This window comes from Lissotriton helveticus, chromosome 3_1 (assembly GCF_964261635.1).
Source record: "Lissotriton helveticus chromosome 3_1, aLisHel1.1, whole genome shotgun sequence".
NCBI lineage: Eukaryota > Metazoa > Chordata > Amphibia > Caudata > Salamandridae > Lissotriton > Lissotriton helveticus.
Window position 1 is genome coordinate 742,973,293 of NC_136061.1, and position 16,598 is coordinate 742,989,890.

At 44.7% G+C, this 16,598-nt stretch overlaps 1 protein-coding gene across 4 annotated transcripts in view; it reads right to left on the bottom strand.

The window, feature by feature from the left end:
- Positions 1-6,600: 6,600 nt before the first annotated feature.
- The window catches only part of USP47 (ubiquitin specific peptidase 47), a 1,403,284-nt gene continuing 1,393,286 nt past the window's right edge, over positions 6,601-16,598 (bottom strand). For all 4 annotated transcript variants that reach the window (XM_078680933.1, XM_078680934.1, XM_078680932.1 and 1 more), the window contains one exon: positions 6,601-8,046. In XM_078680933.1, the coding sequence (XP_078537059.1) occupies positions 7,872-8,046 (175 nt within the window). In that variant the 3' untranslated portion in view covers positions 6,601-7,871. The remainder of the gene's footprint in view (positions 8,047-16,598) is intronic.

A 16,598-nucleotide genomic window follows, 5' to 3' on the forward strand; every position in this document is an offset into this window, starting at 1 on the left:
TCGGAGAGCAGTGGGGCAGGGCTGCAGCGGCGGGAAGGGGGAAGCAGGGGGTACAGAAGGCAAGACGGGCACAACAGGGAAAATAACAGTCACAGATACAGTACAATGAAACATCATCAGTAAAAACAACAGGGAAAGATGCAACGAAGCAACAGGGAAAAAAATCAAAAAACACGAAGGCAATACAAGGCGCAAACTTACACGAGCGGCAGCAGAGGGCTCTTAAAGCAGTGCTACAGCTTTAGCCCTGGTAGAATGAGCTTGCAAGCCTTAGGGAGGCTTCTTCTTGGCCAGTGCGTAGCAGATTTTATGCAGAGCACGAACCATCTGGAGATGGTCTGCTTCTACAATCCCCGACCTTTCTTTGCACCAACATACCCCACTAAGAGTTGGATGTCCACTCAGAACTCTCGTGTGCACTGAAAGTAGAATGACAACTCTCTTTTTAGGTCCAGATGGTGGAGGTGCTCCACGTCTTTAGAGGGATGTGGACAAGCATAAAAGGTAGGTACGGTGACAGATTGGCCTACTTGAGACAGGGTGACCACTTTCGGTAGAAAGGAGGCCCTGTGCAAAGGACAAATTTGTCAGGATAGAGGTAAGGCATCTTAGATGATAAGGCATGTAACTCACTTACTCTACGGGCAGATGTAAAGCACTACAAGGAAGGCTGTTTTGATTGTCCGAAGCATGAGGGGCAATTATGGAGAGGCTTGAAGTGAGCAAACATTAAAAGAGTAAAAACCAGATTAAGATCCCACTGAGGCATAATAAATGGTGGAGAGAAGAGAAGAACAAAGATTTTTTAAGTTACCTATGCACAACAGGGGAATTAAACAAAGAAGGTTGGTCAGGAAGCAGCAAAAAGAGCTGAGAGAAAGCCCTTAAGAGTGCCCAAAGCAGAGCCCTGCTGGGAAAGAGAAAGAATAAAAAAGTAAGACTTCAGAAAGGGGATCAATGCCTTTTTCTCCAACACCATGCCACAAATCTTTTCCAACTGCAGGCTTATATGATCTTGGTGGAAGGATGCCTAGCTGCCAAGATGACATCACAGACTTTGGGAGGAATGTCGATAGCTGTGAACTTTTGCTGCTGAATCTTCAGGCAGGAAGGCAGAGAGTGGATAGGTTCGGGTGAAGAACCCTCACCTGCTGCTGCAACAGAAGATCTTTCCGAAGGGATAACCTAAATAAGAGGATCGATGGCCATGCTCAGTAGCTTGAGCTACCAGACTCCGCGTGCCCAATCTGGAGCCACGAGGCTGATTTGGGCCCGGTTGTTCCTGATCTTCTGGAGAACTCAGGGCAGGAGTGATATGGACAGAAAGGTGTGAAGGGGGCCTAAGCTCCACTAGAGACGAAAAGTGTCTCCAAGCAAGAGCCACCTTGGAGACTTCAGCACACAAAACTGCTTACATTGCATGTTCTAGGCGGAGGCAAACAGATCTAACCAAGGCTCTGACTGGAGCCTTAATTTGTGATCAGCTAGGCATTGATGGCTGAGTTTGTCTGCTTCGGCGTTGAGAGCCCGCCAGGCCAAGAGATGCCGGGCCGATTGACAAAGGGTCCACAAGCCCCACCACACCCTTTTTGTTGCAACACCACATGGCAGTGGTTGTGTCCCTGAACAGTTGTAGCAGTTTTCCCTTGATGGAGGGTATAAAGGCTTTTAATGACATGCAGATATGGAGTCTGGATTCTGCCAGAGACCAGAGCCCTCTGATCTCCACCTATCTCATAGGGTCGCCCCATATCAGGAGTGACGCATCTATCACTGCTGTGAGATCTACCTGAATATAGCATGCCTCGCAGAGCAAGGCATACGCTGCCCAGGTTCGGCCTAAAAATATGGAGGCCCATTTCCTCAACACACAACACTACACTACAGTGACAGGTATATGTTACAGCCATTTAACACCCATCATCCCCATGTAGAATCATTACGGCTATTTCTGTTTTCTCACACTAATCATTAAAATATAGTGACAGGTATAGGTGAAAACTATTTAACGTCCATCATGCCCGATGTAGAAAACCCATAACCCTCTTTACTACCTGGAACAAACAGAATACAGTCCCTTATACATTCAATGACCATGTAACCCGACCCATAACCCCTATATAGAAACACAGCTATCCCCATTTTCCTTCAACATTTACTAAATAACAGTACCAGGTATATGCAATAGTCATTTAATGCCCATCATCCCCGATGTAGAAAATCCCTATCCCCATTTCCTACCTGGAACAATCCTAATGTATTCCTAAATAGATTCAAAGGCAATGAAACACTCATAATGCCCTATGCGGAACAAAGTAATGGTAATTTTCCTTCAACATTTACTACATAACAGTATCGGGTACATGTAAAAGCCATTAAACCCCCATCATCTCCATGTAAAAGTAACAGTTAGTCCTAATTACTGGTTATTACAATCCAATAATCACCCTTTCGTAATGTATATCGTGTCCCCAGTACCACTATAAATAGCTGCATTGTAGCCGTAAGTAATTAAGCAATGCAACAGTTAAATCAGCATATATTTTTTAGGAATCTTACAATGATAAAAAAAAAACATTCTATAAGCAAACTTATCACATTTCATATAAAGGTGAACATATCTCCAAATGGACCGTATGAGACAGTCTACCAAGGTAGATCTGAATAAATCCATAAAGCACATCCTGATAGGTAAACAATAACAAATGCTCAAGAGAGTTATCACTTTGAACATAGAAGCATTAAATTACACTGCCACCGGTGGGCACTCAAGAGAATGCATCCCATCATCCTAAATGATCTTTTTAGTTAGGGTGACCAACTGGCATTGGTGCAAATTCAGGACGGTGAGTGTAAAAATTCAGGACAAAGGGTCAAAATTTAGGACACAAATTCAGGACAAGAGGTCAAAATTCAGGACAAAACTTCAGGACAATAGGTACGTTTTACAGACACATCAGAGGTCGCGCAATAGTATATAAGTAAGCCCAGCCATTTCCAAACATATTCCAGCATTTGCAAACCTATCCATCATGTATCCTTCCATCTATCATTTAACTCATCCATCCCTTCATCCATCCCCTCATCCATCCTTTCACTCATCCTCCATTATCCATCCATCCTTTCACCCTATCCATCTGTACACTTATCCATCCACTCTTCATCCCATCCATCTATTCACTCATCCATTCAGCCATTTACCCTTTCACCAATCCAGCCATCCTTTCACTTACTAATCCTTCCACCCATCCACTCTTAGTCATCCATCCATCCTCCCTTTCTCTCTCCATTGACCCTTTCATTTAGCCATCCTTCCTTCCATCCATCCATCTATCCATCCATCCATCTACTCATCCACTCATGAATCCATCCATTGACCCTATCATTCATCCATCTATCATTTCACTCCTTCACACATCTATTCATCCTTTTGCCCATCTACCCTCCCTTTCATTCACTCCTCCATCCTTACATCCACCCTTTCACTCATATGTCCATTCATTCACCCTTGCACTTATCAATCCATCAATCCATCCATCCATCATTTCACTCATCCACCTACCCACCCATCATCAACCCAACCATCCACCCACCCACCATCCACCCACCCACTCATCCATCCTTTCACCCACTCACCATCCAATCCACTGATCCATCCTTTTACCCACCCACCATCCACCCACCCACGCATCCATCCATCCATCCTTTCACCCACCCACTCATCATCCATCCATCCTTTCACCCACCCATCATCCATCCATCCTTTTACCCACCCACTCTCCATCCATCCATCTTTTCACCCACTAATCATCCATCCTTCCCCTCATCATCCATCCATCTCCCTCATCATCCATCCATCTCCCTCATCATCCATCCATCCTTCCACTCATCCATCCATCCTTCCCCTCATCATCAATCCATCCATCCTTTTACCCACCCCCTCATCATCCTTCCCCTCATCATCCATCCTTTCACCCACCCCCTCATCATCCATCCATCCATTCCCTCATCATCCATCCATCCTTCCCCTCATCATCCATCCATTCCCTCATCATCCATCCATCCATCCTTCCTTCCCCTCATCATCCATCCATTCCCTCATCATCCATCCATCCTTCCCCTCATCATCCATCCTTCCCCTCATCCATCCATCCATCCTTCCCCTCAACCATCCATCCTTCCCCTCATCCATCCATCTATCCATCCCCTCATCCATCCATCCTTCCCCTCATCCATTCATCCTTCCTTCCCCTCATCCATCCTTCCCCTAATCCATCCATCCATCCCCTCATCATCCATCCATCCATCCATCCTTTCACCCACCCATCCATCCCCTCATCCATCCTTCCCCTCATCCATCCATCCATCCTTCCCCTCATCCATTCTTCCCCTCATCCATCCATCCTTCCTTCCCCACATCATCCATCCACTCCCTCTTCATCCATCCATCCATCCACCCATCCATCCTTTTACCCACCCCCTCATCATCCTTGCATCCACCCTTCCCCTCATCCATCCATCCTTCCTTCCCCTCATCCATCCATCCTTCCTTCCCCTCATCCATCCATCCTTCCTTCCCCTCATCCATCCATCCTTCCCCTCATCCATCCATTCTTCCCCTCATCCATTCTTCCTTTCGTTCATCCATCATCCATCACCTCATCCATCCTTCCTTTCATCCATCATTCCCCTCATCCATCCATCCTTCCCCTCATCCATCCTTCATTTCATCCATCATCCATCCTTCCATCCATCATCCATCCTTCCCCTCACCCATCCATCCATCCATCCCAACCCTTTATCCTTCCCCTCATCCATCCATCCTTCCCCTCCACCCATCCATCCATTCATCCTTCTCCTCATCCATCATCCTTCACCTCATCCATCTTTCCCCTCATCCATCATCCAGCTACCCTTCCACCCATACATCCAGCTATTTACATTTTCTCTCCATCCTTCCCCTCACTCATCAATCCCTCCATCCTCTCTCATTATCCATGTATACAATTTAGTGACAGTAATTAAGCTCGGTGAAGAGAAGCACGTGCTGCCTCGGTGTAATCAGGGGTGTAATCTGGCCGAGTCTAGGATGTTTGGGGCCCTGGGTAGAAATGGAATGTGTGAGCCCCCCTCTAAATAGCAGAGACATGATGCATTCAGGGCTGTTTCCATGTGAATAGATGTCACTGCTCCTGAACCTGCAGCCCCTCCCTCTCAGTCACCTTCGAAGCACCTCTTAACAGGTCATCAAGGGCTGGAGGTGTGAGGGTTGCCATCCCGCTGTGCCTCTCCAATGCTGCTGAGTATCTGAGGAGCTTTGGTGCAGCATCGGAGTGAAGAAGGGAGGTGGGTGCAAGCTGTGCCGGCTTTAGGGTGGGGCAACCGGTGCCCTGTTAAAATGACGGACAAATGGCGTCCGTTAAAGAATCCTTCACGGACAACGGTCAGACGGCCGAAATTACGGACTGCCCGTGAAATTTACGGACGGTTGGTCACCCTACTTTTAGTATGTCCCCACAAGTTGTATTGCCGGCACCTATGCAAAGTTTTTGTATTCGGGCTCTCAGGAGAACTTTTAAAACTTAGTTCTCAGAGTGGAAATCTTCTAATAATCTCTCGACACCACACCTGGGGGACATGAGTTTCTTTCCTCAGGAGTCACATGGCTCTCAATCTTCCGGTCAGGTCTCCCCAAATATCTAAGGTGATCAGGTGCTCATTGGACAAATACATTCTTTGGACTTGAAATCAGCATAACCCTCCCCTAGTGCCTCATTTGAAACTATTTGTTGGCTTTATATGTGGCTTCCACTGTCCCAATGGTTCTGATCCCCTCCCTTAAAATAAAGAACACTTACCTGCCAGCTGCCGCCTCTTAATTGTCCTCTTCCTGGCTTCTGTTAGAATAGAACGCAGAATATGCTCCCCCAAGCCAATCCCAACTCTGCAATGTAGTGTTGCGATAGGTCTGAGCGCCGTGGTTCAGCACTCAGATGGGGAATGGGAGCCTCGGCACGTTCTCCACCCAGGTTGTAATGCAGCCTGGGTGAATACCATGCAAATGAGGGTATCACCACCCTTCCCAACTACGCATCCTTGCCCGCTCCACAAAACTGCCCCAGCACAGAAAAATATAATGATAATAACAGTGCTTTATCATTTTATTTTTCCTTTTTTGCCACGCTGAAAGGCAGTGGGGCGCTGCTCCCCTGTCTTAGTGGAGGCCCCTGCCCTAATGTCTAAATCTACTTAAATCAATCAAGACAAGAGCGCACCCCATGAACTGATCTGCCAGACTGAGTCTGCACATTTGTAAAGCAAACAGAACTGCATAAAAAACCTACAGGGCAATAAATTATAATAATACAAAGCTTATAGATTTGAAAAGCAGGGTGAGTCAGATAAGGTCAATTATGTCTATTAACGGTGATCAAATAAAAATCTTATCGTGTTCATTGGCATCTTGGTTCTAATGAAAACACTCACAGATCAAGCGAAAAAGGCAAGTGTTGAAAGTAATGGGGTAGGGTTGCGAGAAAACATGATTAAAAAAACGAGCATTTAGATCCAAGGTTCACACGTTTTTCAAGATGAAAAGAATCACAGAATGAACAAATGTTTTATTGGCATGTTCATTGTTGTAAACAGCATCTGGCATGAAAAAAATACCAAAAATCTTTTATTGATCGTTATAAATTAGATGGTTTCCAAAAAATTATGCAGAATTATGTTCAATAGATCATTTTATAGCAAAGTGGAAACAAATAGGGTGGTTTCCAATAGTCTTATTGATTAAATTGACTGGATCAATCTATGAACCAAATCGAACCTGACCAACCAGCAACATCATATTACTTGGTATTAAAAATCGCTCAAAAGAATTAACTGCATATACCCAAGAATTAACTATACCAAATGTTTAAAACGGTCTCGCCGAAGCAAATAACATTATCCAAACTTAAAATATAGTTTTTTTCAAAACGAAATGTACACAAATAAGCAGCTGAACCATGACAATTTCGATGAAGGAAAATAGAACTCAAAAGTCCCAGCCTAATTAAACGGAGGAAATGAAAACGTAAATGTGCAACTAGACTTAAAATGTACACAATTGCTGATATGTTTAAAGAAATTCCGTGGCAAAAGTAAGCTGCAGTTACAATAGTTTAAAAGGGCAATTTTCCTTTCACACGTATAAAGGTGCGTAAAATTACTCTGCCATATTTGCTAACAATTTAACATAATCATCCATGTACACAATACTTCAGAAAAATCTGCAAAATGAGCCACCAAAGCCTTAGAGGTGAAACAACCTTTCTGAATAATTAATTTAAAACCGGATGTAATAATACGCATTTTCATATTATTTTTGTATATTTTGCTTTCTTCTTGGGTTCTGATGAGCCTTTTTTGTAATCATCCCCGGTTTGTTGCTTTATTCACAAAGCCAATACATGTCTTCAAAATCGATCATGAGGTTATGTGTGTATCAGTGAAACAAACAAGGATTTCTCACCTTCACGCAGCATTTACTATTAATAGGAGCATATCCTTTTTGAGACTAGCTTGCAAAGCTACTATGTGCATATCTGTCCACCTCTTAACTCCTCGCCGTTCATTGTCTATTTATTCTTAATTGCGAATCCCTTTAAGCTTTACAGTACATGTGACTATAGTGCACAACATGATTCCAAGTCAAGCAGTGACTCCACTGGTCGCTGAATGTTTGATTGGTAAACTGCGCGCCAATCAGTGCTGGTGTTTTAGATTCACACCTAATAAGTGTCCTGCATTAAGGGTCACTACACACAGTAGTAGTAAACCTCTTTAATTTAAAATTTAAAAATCCCTTGAAAATGCTACAAGTGATGTCAGTCTTGAGACAAATCCTTATTTGGTGCTCCATCCAGGTATATTTTGAGTGCTTTTTCTTTACGAGGGGAGTATGTGACTCGGTGTGCAGTTTTCTGGAGACGACTGCCTTCCTTTTTCACAAGTTCATTTCTTTGCTCATCTGTAAGTTCTATTAATTCTTCTGTTTTGTCCCTGTAAGAATAAAGGTGAATATGTGAGTAATGCTATGTAAAACCATCTGACATTTGTTGATACACAATATGAATATTAAGCAGATTAAACATGTCTGTATAGTCGTACATGGATACCGAATAATTATGCAGGTCAAACAGTTTCAGCTCAATTAACAAGGAAGTCACCGCCGAATTGCAAATGTACTTGAGGCTACTCGGGTTCACGCAGAGGCTCTTTTATAGAGTCATCTTAATGTACTTTTGAATTTTTTTTTAATAATCATGAATGCATTACAGAATAACTTTTTACACATCTGCATTTACTCATTAATGCTGCTCTAGACAGGGGCACCCATGCACGATCCACCAGGACAGCCAAGGGTATTAACAAACAAGTAACTTTTCTTTGGTAATGCTCAATCTGACGAATAATCTAAATGCAGATTCCCCAATTGTTTGTTCTCGCCTGCGTTGAAGCGCATGCGCTGCTTCTCCTTGGCCAGAACTACTGATGTTGCTTTTCTATCCGGCTTCTCTGGAAGCAGGGTTGGTGTCTGCCCTGTCAGCATTAGGCCCTGCCCACCCTGACTGCATTTTTTGTGAGCCTTGCTCCGGCTTTTCATGAAGCATTCTCGGCGTTTGTTGGTGTCCACCCTGTTCATTAGGCCCGCCCACCTTGCTCGCGCGCATCACCGCAGGCACGGGCCGCCATCAAGCATGATCCCAAGTGGAGCAACGGCAACCTCTCCTCGTTCTCTCTGGCCCCTTAAAGGCTGTGTCCTGCTGGCAGAGGAAGCACTCGGGGGTGAGCTCAGATGCTGCTTGTTTAAGTATCCTGTTTGAGAAGGGGCCGCTTGACTTCACACATTTTTTTAAGTTCATCATGTCTGCAGATGCTAAGTTGATCACGGGCGAGCAAAGGCACTCGGGGGAGCTTGTGAAGTTGTTCCCTGGCTTGCAGCTGTGTGTTGTAGTGGAAGCACTCGCTGTTTCACGACTCCTCGAGAACTGGCTTCGTACCACAGGCAGCGGGTGTATGTGCCATCTGGTTCCCAGGAAGCTGTTGAAGTAGCAGTGTCTTAATCTCAGGGGCCGGGTTCTGCTGAGAAAGCAGAAAGCATGCTCAAAAACGTGTAGTTTAAAGGATTATCCGAGTTCAAGCGTGAACTTGGCTTGTGTTGTTGCAGGGATTCTGCTCCTACACAGAACTGTGCACAGAGACCCAGGACCTCAGTGAATTGTGGTGTACCAAAAAACTCACCTTTGTGCCTAGACATCTGTCACATTAGCTCTTCGTCCTATAGCAAAGGAACCAATAATTAGACAACCCAGAACATGCGACTTAGGTTATGCTCAGGAATGGTGGGAAGCAAGAACACTTTCGTTATACTCTCATACCAGTCCACAACAGGAGTAATAAAAAGACACAGAAAGGTTAAAATATTTATTTTAACGACGTGCTGTAATATGCAGTATCTTTGCTAACATAAGCAGACATATGATTAGAAATAATATGATCAGCATTGTTACAATTCCATAAAACACAAAAGGAGAAATCATATTACAATGATGACGAAAATAAGTATTATAGCGCCTAGTAAATCACACTGGCTAGGAAATATGTTTTATAAAATATAGAAGGTCTCTTAGGCTTGTTTGGGTGACCCCATACCTCTAAGATTAGCAGGGATGAATAACATCAGGATCTGCAAAAGCTCTTTCTCTCTCGAAACGGAAATTCTTTCAAGTGCCTGAAATTATGCCTACAGTGTGATATTAAAGGCGCCAGAATTACGTTGGCTTGCAGCTGCATATATGTTATGGCTAAAACGTGAGCCGATCAGCTACCTTGTTATGATAACCTTGGAGGCTTTAACACTCAGTGTGCAGACTAGAGTCACAATGTAAGTCTAGGGATGCTGAAAACAAGCCAGTCTCATGTGAAGCATTTCACGCAGCCTAGCTTACAACAGTTATATGCAGTGTTGCGTGCAAAAGCAGCAAAAAGGAAAAAATGGTGTTTAAACTTCTAATAAGCCTATGCTAACTTAACAGCGTGAATAACAAGGCCCAACCCACACTACACCCTCCCTTGATCGGAGAACAGACAATAGTGGGGACAATTTTTAGAACGCAGAGTTCAAGTTCGAATGAGACAGAACCAAGTTCAAAAGTTCGCCAAAGTGGATAATTGGGAGTAAAATCTGAATAACCAAAAACCATTGTAAAAACCAACAGGGATGTATATTTGTCAAAACACATGTAACTTCTAGAGTTAATAAAAGTTAAAAATTGAAGGGCAAACAGACCATCATACCAACACGTGTCTATGAAGCTTAAAAGAGTCGCGCCTTCAATCCAACAGCGTATAGGCACAGTACGTTGCAACCACCTCCAACAGGAAGTCGTTTTCATCAGTGAACATTTCAGCCATTCAATTCAGCAATGAAAAAGAACACACATGTTCCTCAACAGCCGGAGCCTCTAGCACCATCAGTGGACAACTCGGGTGTCGTTCGAGATAACTGCGTGCCAGAAAGTCATGGGCTGCAGTCCATATGTTCCAATTGCCCAGGACCCCATGAGCCGCTGCGCAGGCCATAATCCCGACTCCAGAACAATCTAGTTCATGAGCAATTAAGGGACTCATTAGTAGATCATAATTCAGGTTAGGAGACACCGTGTTTCAGACACATATATCCAGAGCCCATTCAAATCTGCAATGCAGACAGTGGAAAACTGGCTGCATGCATGTAAAATACGAAAACTGGAAAGATAAACCATACGCCACACTCAGAGTCGCCAGAGGTAGCGATCCATAGCATTCAAGCATCCGGTTACGAAGCAGGAGCAGCCGGGGCAGACCGTCGTGGGGCACAGAATGGGAGGTATCACACCAAATATAGTCTGGAATGCAGTGACAAGGCCAGAACTTACTACTTTAAAAAAGTGTGCCAAGCCTTCAGTCGAAGAGGAATTAAAGATTGGGTGAATCAAAGCCCCAAAAAGCAGGGGGAGATCTGTGTTTAATAAAGCGTGTACCTCAGTACATGTATTAGCCACGTGAAGGACGAATGTTTCACGGGCAGATGTAAGGGCGATTTCCTTTTGAGACAAAAGCACTCTTATTCGACTCATCTTGTTGAACTCTGCTTTCAAGGTCGGAATAGAAGGCCAGATGGATACATCGAGCTTCCCATGTGGAGGAGGAAACAGTACATTCTTACAGCAGACTACACGTTGGGAAACAGTCACACTGTACGGAATTCTTGCCAGCATACCACAGCAATTTTCATTCTTTAATAATAAATAACTACCGTTTGCTAATAACGTGAAAGAAGGTGTAATAGCTGGGGCGGGTGTACCTTTTAAAATACAGACCAAATTCAGAGCTTCCTGGTTGCAAGAACCGTGCAATTGTATATTCCTACAGACCAATGAGTGATCGAGTGTGGATGTGCAATCTTCACCTTTTAAATAAACTTTTCCCTCCCTCAGACACCTATAGGTGAACGGAAGAGACCAAACTTCATGGAGATATGCACTACTTAATGGTTCATATCTACTGATGGCATAGTGTTTCAAGCATGCTTCAAATTTAAACAGCGGGAAAGGAAGCGTTATTCACCCATGAATAAGCCAAACTGCAGAATTTGTCTCGGCCACAGAAAATGGTAAGGGATCTAACTTTTCAATATGCAAAAGTGAAAACGTGGCATCTTTCATTGACATAAATTGTTGTTTAATAGTCAGATTAAATGGTAAAAATAGCGAAGAAGTGTTCATATAGTCCCAAGGCACCTTCCCGGCCTTTAACGTTTGTAAAGTCCATGCAAACTGCATAATAGAACGCAATTGATTTTGAACATGGTACAAAACTGAGACTTCATCTTGCACAATATCAACAACAGAAGAAACAATATTTTCTAATGTGCAAATTCGGGAAGAAAGTGTGTTAATGCTATTATCTACAATTGCAAGCACTTTTTCTAAATTAGCTTGATCAATAGCACGTAACCTAGAAGCAGCTTCAATTTGGGACAGCTTCCAAACTTCGTGGTAAACTGCAGAAATTCATCTTTTGGACCTGCCTTTTGCAGGACATTTCACAAAGTCATTCAAGTCAACTGCGTCAGTCAATTTTGATAAATGGAGTTTAACGGACGCTAGGGTGGAATGTTTGAGCCAGGACGGACATAGCTTGCCTACAGAGTAGGTAGTGACAGATTGGTCATTTGCAAAATGAGGGTCAACCCGAACTTGTGTATAGCCAGGTGACAAACCCAGAAAACGATACTGGCATGAATCTGCACTATTTTGCCATAATAGCCAGCCTTTGGGATCCAAACTGGAAATGTTAAAGGATGAATTATGTAACAGAGTCTGTAAATCACTAAGGGACCTACTGGTCTGATTATTCCAATTAGAGTAGTCTCCTAAATCAGGAATAGAGGGAGCATTTAATTTTTTTAATGTAGCCAATCCAAAGCAAGTGGTTTGTGAAATAGTCAAATTCAGAAACAACATATGGTTCGGGATGAGACATGCATTATGCAAAGCCTCAGTGCCTTGCACTTGGCAACTTTTAGAACCCCAAACAGATTTAAGATCAATAGTATCTCTCCACAGCTCATAGCCCCTTACAGCCAAATGCTCGATAAAGGACTTCGAATACAATAGTTTTGTGTGGGTAAGTCTAACTTTGGAAGAGGACTGCTCAGTCATCTTAAAATAAAATGCGTCAGGATTTGATTGATTAAAATCAGTAAAGTAAGAAAACTTTTTCAAAAGAGTTTTTGAACTGCCTTCAACAGGAGCAGGACAATGTTCCCACTGTGCGTAATTAACCACATTTCTAAATGTGTTTGCTTTGTGCAGAAAGTGATTGCCATAGTGTTGGTAACAGTACAAATCAGCATAATTAGCAGAATCTAAGTACAAATCTTCAGCATCAAAGGCAGCATAATATTTCAAATCAGAAAACAGAGCAACTATGGCTTGGACGTCCCAATCATCAGAGCGAATATTTTGTTTAACCACATCCCCATTGAAACACGAAGTCCATTAGGGATTTTAATAACCTCTGTGGGTCCGTGGATTTGAAGTTTTACAGCATCTCACACTATCCCATCTAAGACGAGCCAAGCAGTGATATTCACAAAAGTCTGGTTCCTCTTTATTTTGTGTGATGAGGAGTGGGATGCCTAAGTTTCAGCAATTAGTCTAATTGTAGTTCTTTAACATAGTGTCCATTCACAAAACTGAAAAAATACACCACAAATCCAATGGACATGAATAAAAAAAATAAAAAAGCACCAGCCAAATGTAAGTCCAGGGGGGAATTAAAAAATGTCTTTTAAACCAAACAGCAAAAATCGAAACTTTTGAAGGGGACTTTGATGTGGTTAGAGTTAGTGTCAAATGAAAAACTTGACTGATGAGCCACACAAGTTTCTAAATCGGGCATAGATCAGTCTGTGGGATAAGCATACTCAGTAACATCAAGAGGATCATCAGTAGGAGGATTCATAACGGATTTGTAACTGTAGTCATCTTAATGGCAACATCAGGTCTGGCAGCAGGTGTCTGAGCCAAATCAGAGTTTCACACCATAGCTGGACAAGAGACTGCAGGTGTCATACTAAGGAGAATCAGCCACTCTGTGTAGTTTAACATTATCAATAGAGATGTACCTGTTTTCCTTTCGACCAGGAAGTGGAGGTAAAATTACTGTTCATGTACCCTTCACGCCACGCACATGAACTGGAGCACGATTTGAGGGGCCGAATTCCTTCTTGTTCTCAATCTTCTCACGGACCAGTACACCAACTTGGGGTAGCCAGCCAACTACCGGAATCTGCAACACAGCATCTGATGTGGAGGGCAAATATTCCTTCGCAAGACTCTCTCTGGTCTTTTGCAGGTTCTGTAAAACAGTAGAATGTTCATCTACGTCAAAGGATGTGGCCGCCGCTGCCATGTCTAGACCCTCAAGGTCCGAAATAAACATTTTTGATGCCGAAGAGCATTTCGTACGGGGTCCGCCCACCCAGAGACCTTCTAGGGAGATTGTTAAGTGCACGCTGAATGCTATTGAGGTGGGTGAGCCAGTTCCGGCCTGTACCTAATACCCTAGCTGTCAAGGCTTGCTTTAAGTCATGGTTCATACGCTCCACAACATTATTGCCCTCAGGACGATATGGAGACGAAAATTTGACTTGGACCCCCAATGAACGCAAGGCATCCTTGTATGCCTTAGAGGCAAACATGGACTCTGTGGGAATTTTTGCATGTGGTACCTTCCATTTGGACCAAAGACACACAAATCCCTTACGACAGTTCGAGAATCAGCACTCTGTTGCAGCCACAACCACACAAAGCATGTGCATGAATCAACTGCAACTAAGATGTACTTATATGCAGTATCAGAGGAGAAAGGACCGCAGTGATCTAAATAAACACACACAAGTGGTTTATTAGATATGTACAACTGTGTCTGGGGTAGGCGTGCAGCAGTAGAAGGTTTAATCTGCTGGCAAGTGTCAAAATGAAGGACATAATCACGCGTCTGTTTGTACAATCTGCGCCACCAGTAACGCTGCTGTAGGAGAGATACAGTAGCCGACACGCTGGCATGCGCTGACGCCATGCCCTCGTGAGCTGCTGTAATCAAAGCTTGCCTGCGGTCCGCGTTGGGAATCAACCTGTCACCAACGTCATTAATTCTCACATAAGGAACTTTAGCAGGACTTAAATGATAAGAGTATTTGTCATCATCAATCTTACTTTTGGAATGTGTAACTGCTGCTACTGAGTATTCTGTAACTGCTGCCTTGGCGGCTTCATCGGCAAGACTATTGCCAACAGCGTGAACTCCAACACGCTGGTGACCACGACTATGAATTACAAAGACGAGTGGGAGCCGTTCTTTAAGCTCCGCCACTCGAACACTGATCATTGTATGTTTTATAGTGCGACCTTTAGAGTCACGATAGTCATTTTGAGTCCAAAAGGATAAATTGTCATTGTATGATTGAACACAGTAGTAAGAGTCACTTAAGATGAGTAGTCACACCAGGATCTGCGTACTCCAATGCAAGCAAGAACACGAAGCTCTGCCAATTGGGCGGTACAGTCCCCTAATGTCTGTGTATGCACGACATCGGACTGAAGAATATGCATGCTTTGAACCAGTGGCCGCTTGCGCTGAACCGTCAGTGTAAATGATACAATGGAAATCCTCTAATGACCGCATAGTCAGAGGAGCAGGATGAACGAATTCATACTTCAAAAACTCTTGAGTCTGCAGAGAGGAATCAAAAATGAATGTGACATCCGGAGATGTCAAGGAAGTGGCCCATTGTATCCACCGTGGGTGCAAAGCCTTTGAATTCGGTACACTGGCTTTCGTCACTGCCTTCAAGGCAGGATATGGGGCAACAACCAAAATGCTTTTTCCCTGCGATAGTGCACGTTCCTTAAGAATTGCCATTTGCAGGGAGAAGCCACGCGCGAGACCAAGATGGCCGCATGAGAGCTCGGCTCCTTTTCCAGCCTCGATATCCTGGCAGAAATCCAGCAGCACAACCCCACTCCCTGAACACGCAGAGGAAGCGACGTCCCCGGCCCTGTCTCCGGCCCGCCTGCGGTGTTCGGCCCCGGAGTTACGCCATCCGACAATCGGCGGCCTACCTTCACCTGGAGCCGGGGACTCGAGTGAGTGGAGAGCCTGCCGCCGAATGCACAAACATCGGGCCGTACACCGGAAGTTACCGGTCCGGCCCCGTAACCTATTCGACTCCTATCGGCGACTGTAGCGGGCCCAGCGGAATGCACATAGGGGGCGGTGCGGCTGTGGAAAGGCCTTGGAACTGAGTGATTCGCCTGGACTGCCCCGTGGAGCTGGAGAGCGGAGCCACCCTGCGCGAATACGAGGCGCTGCACTGCGGGCGGCAGCTGGAGGCCGGCAGAGATTGACCGTGGCGCAGCTGGGGAATCTGATCTAAACACTGAAGCCCCGGTGGGGAGTGGATTGATGATGCAGGCCCCCTTGAGGCTCCTATACCTGCCCTGAACTGCCCGCATATGCGGAGGAACTGACAATGAGAGCCGGTGGTCTGGGGGGCTGGTGCCCATCATCCTCACTGCATGTTGAGCGGCAGTGGCCATGAGGACGCTTTGTTTAGGAGGGGAGGTCTACGGAGAGTGGGGGTGGAGCAGCCCCGGAGGTGTCCTGACCGGGCGTGCTCTGCCCTGGTGCGGTGAGACCTGCCTGCATATACTGGTACAGGGTGCTGTGAAAATTCGCTTAGCACCGCGATGAGAGTGAAGCCCCCAGCAGACCCTTTAGTCCTACATACTGGTTTTGGGGGTCGAGCTGCTGTGGGGATGGAGCAGCGCCTGGAACAGAGTGGCCTTTACAGTTTCTGAGCCCCGTAGCTCGACGGGTGACTCAAACTACTTGCTTTGTGAGCGGAGGTATAGGAGCTGGAGTTTGGTGATTTGTCCATTGTGTGGTTGGATGACCAGTGGTCATGAAGTTCGCCCCACCTGCTGGTTGGCTGGGAGACC